The 8,109-nt window shown below is 35.8% G+C and overlaps 1 protein-coding gene across 1 annotated transcript; it reads left to right on the plus strand.

Annotated features, from left to right (window-relative positions):
• Nucleotides 1-2,567: 2,567 nt before the first annotated feature.
• Nucleotides 2,568-7,868, plus strand: LOC110092480 (glutamine synthetase nodule isozyme; the record flags this gene model as incomplete). Its single annotated transcript, XM_020817050.2, is given in 13 exon segments — nt 2,568-2,672; nt 3,418-3,457; nt 3,576-3,679; nt 3,830-3,878; nt 5,214-5,320; nt 5,428-5,515; nt 6,217-6,345; nt 6,434-6,508; nt 6,613-6,666; nt 6,914-6,951; nt 7,077-7,236; nt 7,356-7,416; nt 7,612-7,868. Coding segments are annotated over 13 exon segments (1,074 nt in total). The 3' UTR covers nt 7,707-7,868.
• Between the last annotated feature and the right edge of the window lie 241 nt (nt 7,869-8,109).

Raw genomic sequence — 8,109 nt, forward strand, 5'->3', positions numbered from 1 at the left:
CTGCCGACTCCGGTCTCCTGCCGACCATGGTCCTTCAGGCCAAACAAACCTGTATATGTAACTCTTACCATGTAATGCAATCTATATGATGTACATTTGCTACATCAATCCAAGGCCTTCTCCTAAGGAAGGGCCTCATTTGTAATCGACTACAAATACTAGTGGATTCATTCAAACCGGGCCAGGCCCCGTGGTTTTTTCCCCTTTTTCAGGGGTTTTCCACGTAAAAACTTTGGTGTCTCTTATGAACGCTACACTCTCTCACTTATCTGATTTGTGTGCTGGATCTTCGTACAACGCTAAGACGTTAAACTATATATTTCTCTACCGCCGCGAATATTCCAGGACGCAACAGATGTAAATAATTCTAAATACGAAATATTAATGTTAGGTTTGAAGTAAAAGAAATGCAGAGTAAATTAAAGTTTTGAATTATTTGAAATTCTTCCTCTAGTTCAATTTTGGTGTGTTTAGAAATCATTAGATTAAGCTAAGTTTAAAATACACTATAAATTGTTTGTCTTTGATGTCGCGGCCACCCTCCGCCACCTTAATCAATGCCCATTGACCGTTGTCCCTCACAGCCACATAATGCATGTCGTTGTCGTCAACGTCCGTCTGCAACAATCGCTTGCCATCGACCCTCTGTTGTCATCGCTGACTACCACCACTTGTCTTCCTCCTTGTTTCCTCCATTAATCGTTGCCGCCAATATCACTTGTTGCATCCCATGCTATCACAATCATTAGATTTTATCATACATTCATTTTTCTTAAAGCTAAAATAAAGGAATAATTACTTGCATTTATTCTATACTCATCAAAATAACTCGAAAGCACGTCAGATACATTGCATTGATTTTATAGTATATTCTTTTATACTCTACCCTTTTAGCAAACCAAACAATCCTTAGTAAAAATTCAAAACTTTCAATTCTAAAAACTTCTCTCTTATTCTTGGCTCTCATCCTTTTTTGTCACATAATAAGGCTATGAATGATATGAGTATTCTAAAAACAATCCTTCAAGTGGCTTCGTTTGGAATTTTATTAGGTCTGGACACCTAACGTAGCTCTACATTCGGACGCCAATAAAATGTCGCCACGTGCTCTTACTATTTACCGCGCGGCCCGACGTCCCGACTCGGACCAGAACCCAATATTGCTATGTATTAGCTGATTTGTACAGACCAGGGAATTGCTAGATTTTTCTCGGTATTGCTCGATAATGAGAAATACCATTCTGTCAAGACCAATACCTAGCAATACCAAGCAATACCCCGATTTTGCTAGGTATTGCTCGGTATTGGTCTTGACATAGCAGTATTTCTCGTTATTGCCAAGCAATACCTAGCAATACCGAGCAATACCTAGCAATGCATGAACATAGCAATACCGGGTTTTCGTTCCGGGTCAGGTCGTCGGGCCGTGCAATAAAGAGTAAGAGCATGTGGCGATATTTTATTGGCGTCCGGATGTAGAGCTACGTCAGGTGTCCAGACCTAATAAAAATTCCTTGGTTTGAGACGACTTTTTTAGTGTTTTCTAAAATAACTTTTTTAATTAAAATTGTCGGTATTAAAAAATTATTATGAAAAGAAAGCCACCCCAAACGAATCCAGAATCATCATAATTTGTGTAAAAATATGAGTAAATAATCTTAACCCGCAAAATAATCAAATTTAAGCAACTATCCATATAACGGTTGGGATAGAACAAATATTAGTGCGATATTTTGACTTCAGTTCATCTCAATTTTTTCTTTAACCTGCTCAGCCGGTTGCATATCGGTCAAGCTTAGGACCCTAAGCGAAATTTCCAATTTGCAAATATAAAGTGGATTCATAACGTAATCTGAACGTTTATCCTCACCAAATTGTGGTTGAGAATTGCTTTTATTTTTAAATCAAACAAAACAAAATCCCCCATTTACAAATATAAATTATATTTAAATTAAAAAAAGTTTGAGTAAAAATTTTTGAATGGCCCATAGAGTTTAGTTTGGTCGGTGGGCGAGCATGATTGAGAACCTCAAACTCATGTTCGACTCCTCTCCCTAGCAGCTCACCTCCTTTGAAGGGGCACTAAGGCTTCGTTTGGGACGACTTTCTTATCACTTTTTAAAACATTTTTTTAATATAAAAAATTGCTTTAAGAATTGATAAGAATTTTATCCCAAACAAAGCCTAAGTGTGGACCTGACGTCTGTGGATTGACTGCCTCTAGATTCGTGGAGGGATTAGTTACGCCGTCAAGTGTATCATAAAAGGGTGACAACGGGTAGATACCCACATAATCTAATTATAATTATATTTATAAAAACTATAGCAATCATAAATATACCCAAAAAAATTAATATTTTTTTAAAAGTACCATTATCATCAACTTCTTGCTTTTGAAACTCTAGCCATATAAACTTTTATATATTAAAATCTGTTAATTCTTATAATAAAACGACGAAAATGTCCGAAATATCGGTTATATAACACCGATTGCTCTGTTCTTCTCCTCCACAGGGTCTGGGGTTTTGGTAGGGGCGAAGTTCTGTCTCCCTCTTTATCCTTCTCTTACTCTCTATCTCTGTGCGCTCTCTTGCCGCCATGTCGCTGCTTACCGATTTGCTCAACCTCAACCTCACAGAACACACGGAGAAGATTATCGTCGAGTATATTTGGTATGTTTTCTTTTCAAGTTGATATCTCTTTCTTCTTTTTATCCCTCCATTTGCTAATGTTTTTTGATTGGAAAAACTGGTTTCTAGGGATCGTTTGGGTTTTTTTTTTTTTTTTTGATAAAGCTGTCTCCTTTTTAGTTTCTTTTCTTTTCTTTTATTTTATTGTTTTGCTTCCATGTCTGTTTCTGGCGATTCTGCTTGCGCTGGGGTTTTCTCTTGGAACGTCTGTTTGACGAATTATTACTATTTTACTTCTTTTCTTTGAAGATTCATTTAGATGCTTGTAGATAGAAACGATCTTTGAAAAATGATGATTTAGTTTTGGCTCATTTTGTTTGTGAAGTCGAAATAAGTATATTAATAGAAGTTTTAAGAGGGATTGTAAGGATTAAAGCCAATGTTGATCTTCGTGACCCGACAACTAAATGATGGAACCAGTAAATTTCACAATTTTTCTTAAGTTTTTTTTTTCCTTAGACAATCAAATGGGGCCTAAAGTGTATTTCAGCGTTTAGCCTTGGATTGTCTCAGTTGTTCTATTTCAGAACTTCAAAATCGAGTCCTTTTTGTTATTTTATGTTTTCTTGCTTTATCTCCTCTTGTCCTTTTGCTTCACAAATTTTTTTTTATTTTTTTTTTTACATTTTTTTAACATCTTTTCAGTATTCTTTGTTTTATTTGCTTCATATTAGTAATGATTCTACGCTTTTTGTTCACATCCATTTTTTTCTTCTGTGATTCACAGGATTGGGGGATCTGGTCTGGATATCAGGAGCAAAGCAAGGGTAAAATCTTTCAGCCTTTTGAATTTTGATATTACTATTATGCCTTTGCTATTTGCCCTTGTTAATCTTTGCATATTTTCTAGCATATCCTTGATATTGGAATTCTTTTATGCAACAGACTCTTCCGGGACCCGTTACTGATCCAAGCCAGATACCTAAATGGAACTATGATGGCTCGAGCACTGGCCAAGCTCCCGGGAAGGATAGTGAAGTGATTTTGTAGTAAGTTCTTCGTCTTTCCTTGTGCTTTTACAAATATTATGGTTGGATATTGTTATTTCGTTTAATATTCTTTTGTTTTTTTATGCTTTTTTCTTTAATGCATAATTTGTGCAGTATTGTATGATAAAATATCTCCTTTGAAATTTGCAGCCCTCAGGCTATCTTTAAGGATCCATTCAGGAGGGGAAACAACATTCTTGTAAGTTTTTTTAATCTTCTAGTTCTATCTGAGAGCTTTTATTGGTTTGTATTTCCTTTAACCATAGTTAGTTAATCTTAGCAACAACTGGATGTGCTTCCTATGTAATTTTTTTTTGAGATTTTATGATTTATAATTGAAGCGCAACCTGTAGGTTTATATGCTGCATATGGAGAGACTGAATTTCTTTGAAATATTTATCATCCAAACTTACTGAAATTATTATCCTGCTAAATGTCACTCGGGGCCCAGTGCATCTAAGTGATGTGGCGCGTCTGGATTCGCCTCCGGATGGTTCGGACACCACACGTACAGATACCTAAATGGAACTATGATGGCTCGAGCACTGGCCAAGCTCCCGGGAAGGATAGTGAAGTGATTTTGTAGTAAGTTCTTCGTCTTTCCTTGTGCTTTTACAAATATTATGGTTGGATATTGTTATTTCGTTTAATATTCTTTTGTTTTTTTATGCTTTTTTCTTTAATGCATAATTTGTGCTATATTGTATGATAAAATATCTCCTTTGAAATTTGCAGCCCTCAGGCTATCTTTAAGGATCCATTCAGGAGGGGAAACAACATTCTTGTAAGTTTTTTTAATCTTCTAGTTCTATCTGAGAGCTTTTATTGGTTTGTATTTCCTTTTACCATAGTTTGTTAATCTTAGCAACAACTGGATGTGCTTCATATGTAATTTTTTGTGAGATTTTATGATTTATAATTGAAGAGCAACCTGTATGTTTATATGCTGCATATGGAGAGACTGAGTTTCTGTGAAATATTTATCATCCAAACTTATTGAAATTATTATCCTGCTAAATGTCACCCGGGGCTCAGTGCATCCGGATGATGTGGCGCGTCTGGATTTGCCTCCGGACGATCCAGACACCGCACGTAATAATCTCTCAAAGGGGAAAATTATTACATGCGGCATCTGGATTCGTCTGGAGGTGAATCCGAACGTGCCACGTCACCCGGGGCCCAGTGCATCCGGGTGATGTGGCGTGTCCGGATTTGCCTCCGGATGGTCCGGACACCGCACGTAATAATCTCTCCTAGAAAGGTTGCAAACTTGTGTTTTCATGTGTTAGAAAGGAAGTCAGAAATTTTGTTTTGATCATGCATGCCCATCTGATACAGAAATTTGACCTTTTCTTATTTTGCAAATTAATCATGAAATAACCACTCCCTCTAACTATCTAAAAAAATTGTAAAAATACTTATGTGATGTTCACCAAACCAGTTGTCTTGCAATTCAAATTTTCATTTTTTTTCTCATTGAAGTTGTTGATTTTCATCTTTGTTTGGTGTATTGTTGCTTTTTCTGTACATATAGGTCATGTGTGACTGTTACACACCAGCTGGAGAGCCAATCCCCACCAACAAAAGATATAATGCGGCTAAAATTTTCAGCCACCCTGATGTAGTTGCTGAAGAGACTTGGTAGAAATATAATCATTTAATTTTGTCTTAGTTATTATTGACCATCTATGTTTCTGTCAATAATGTTTTGTATTAATTTCTTTATGTTTTGCTATTCAAATTTATAGGTATGGAATTGAGCAAGAGTACACCCTTCTTCAAAAAGATGTCAATTGGCCCATTGGGTGGCCTGTGGGGGGGTACCCTGGTCCTCAGGTGACAGTGATATACTTAAATTCCTATATCTGTTAACATACACCTTTCAGCCTTTATATTTTCTTTTCTTCTACAAAGTATGAACTGAAATGTTTTTTAAAGTATGATTTGATCTTAAGCCATTTTTTAAATAGTAGTATACCCTAAGATATATAAACTTTTTCCTCTTAGCTTTTTTTTTTTTTGGCTTTGGCTCTTAGCATGCATCATGCATATCTTGTCAGTTTAACCATCTTCATTGTAGTTCTTGGATGATCATATTCCCCTCATACACTTAATTTTCAATTTCATGAGCATATACGTGAAGAGGTTGGAGTAGCTCCACTGGAAGATAATATTAGAGAGAGTCGCCTTAGATGGTTTGGTCATATAAAATGGCGGCCTTCCGATGACCCGGTTAGGAAAGTAGAGGTATTAGATTTGACTTATGTTAAGAAAAGTAGAGGTAGACCTGAAAAGACTTCGTTAGAAAATATTATAAATTATATTTCTTTATTAGATTTAAATGAGAATTTGATTTTTAACATGATAGAATGGAGAAAAAGGATTCATGTAGGCGACCCCGCGTAGTGGGACAAAGGCTTGTTGTATTTGAATGTTATCTTCTGCAAAAAAGGATATTATTTATGTTGCAGCTAATTTTAGGCTACAAAATATCAATTCTACTGATGTTTTTTCATATATTTCGAATTTTGTAACAGGGTCCCTACTACTGTTCGGCGGGTGCTGACAAATCTTTTGGCCGTGATGTAGTTGATGCACATTACAAAGCTTGCCTATATGCCGGTATTAACATTAGTGGCATCAATGGAGAGGTCATGCCTGGTCAGGTAACCAACATTCTTCTTTTGTTGCTTTTCTCACTATCTGTTGCTTCTCCTTTGTTTGTCACTAGTAAAAGCTATACTATTTTTATAGTGGGAGTTCCAAGTTGGCCCATCCGTTGGCATTTCTGCTGGTGATCAGTTGTGGGTTGCTCGATACATTCTGGAGGTAAAAACAATGGATAAACAAAATTTCTGCAGTGTGGAATTTATGTTATGAAATTGGATACGCTATTATTATCTTGCTTACTATTTGCTTATTTATGTAAACAGAGGATAACTGAAATTGCTGGTGTGGTACTTTCATTAGACCCGAAGCCCATCCAGGTTGGAAATTGCTGATGGTTCCTTGTCGAACAAAAGATCATAGAGCTACTTTTAGGCTTCGTTTGGGATGACTTTCTTATTGCTTCTTAAAGCAGCTTTTTAGTACAAAAATTAAAAATTTTGTACTAGAAAATTATTTTAAGAAGCAGTAAGAAAATTATTCCAAACAAAGTCTTAATCATCAATGAAATAAATTGCTTTTCTATTCAAAATTTATACTATTTATTGAATTATATTTTTGCTTTAGGGAGACTGGAATGGTGCTGGTGCGCACACTAACTACAGGTTTGATCCTAATTGATAATGGTTTTCTGAATCGTATATGAAGAATCCAAAAAGCTGTTCTTTTGCTTACATTTGATTCCATAAGTCTGAAAAATAGTTAAGTTGTTGTCTTTTTGGCTTTTTAGTACAAAATCCATGAGGGAAGAGGGAGGTTATGAAATCATAAAGAAGGCAATTGAAAAACTTGGCCTGAGGCACAAGGAGCATATTGCTTCTTATGGCGAAGGCAATGAGCGGCGCCTCACTGGAAGGCATGAGACTGCTGATATCAACACTTTCTCTTGGGTAAGCTCTTGAATTTTAATAGCATAATGGATAATATAAAGAAAAATCATATTGATCATTTGATAATCCAATCGTTTCAAAATTTTTACCTATTACTTCCCAAATATCCACACTTCTAGGGTGTTGCGAATCGTGGAGCTTCGGTTCGTGTTGGCCGCGACACTGAAAAGAATGGCAAAGGTAAGCTTACTTTTTTGTTGAAGTTTTATGGAAGATTAAGGCTTCATTTGGGATGGCTTTTTTGTTGCTTCTTAAAACAATTTTTTAGTAGAAAAATTAGAATTTTTATACTAGAAATTTGTTTTAAGAAACAACAAAAAGTCGTCTCAAACAAAGCCTATGATGCAAAACTGAACCATTTTTTTGGATTTACAGGTTACTTTGAGGATCGGAGGCCAGCATCAAATATGGATCCTTACGTTGTAACATCCATGATTGCTGAAACAACAATCATCTGGAAACCAACATAAGAAGAATTGATTTCCAGATTTGAATTTATGCAATTCATATATATGTGGCATTGATAGCAGTTTGCTTGTTTCCAACTGTTTCTAGTTTGCTCTTATGCTGGGCATTGTTCTTATTTGCTCACTGTTGTGAACTTACCAAATGTCATAGTATTCCTTCCTTGCTGTTTGGCTTCCTTTCCTCTTTCTGTGTGAATACTAATTACAATGTCTTTTTTTTTTTTTTTTAATTTTATAGAAATGCCAAATGCATTAAAGGCAAAGAAGAAAACAACCTAGATACAACCTACTAGGTGATAGCACCCCTATCACCATCCTCCACCAAAACCGACAAAAAACAACGAGGCACCTTATTACAAGTGAGGTTATCCCAAACAAAATCCCCATCCAAAGCTAATTTAGCACA

Source organism: Dendrobium catenatum, unplaced genomic scaffold (genome assembly GCF_001605985.2).
Source record: "Dendrobium catenatum unplaced genomic scaffold, ASM160598v2 fragScaff_scaffold_9, whole genome shotgun sequence".
In the NCBI taxonomy this organism is placed as follows: domain Eukaryota; kingdom Viridiplantae; phylum Streptophyta; class Magnoliopsida; order Asparagales; family Orchidaceae; genus Dendrobium; species Dendrobium catenatum.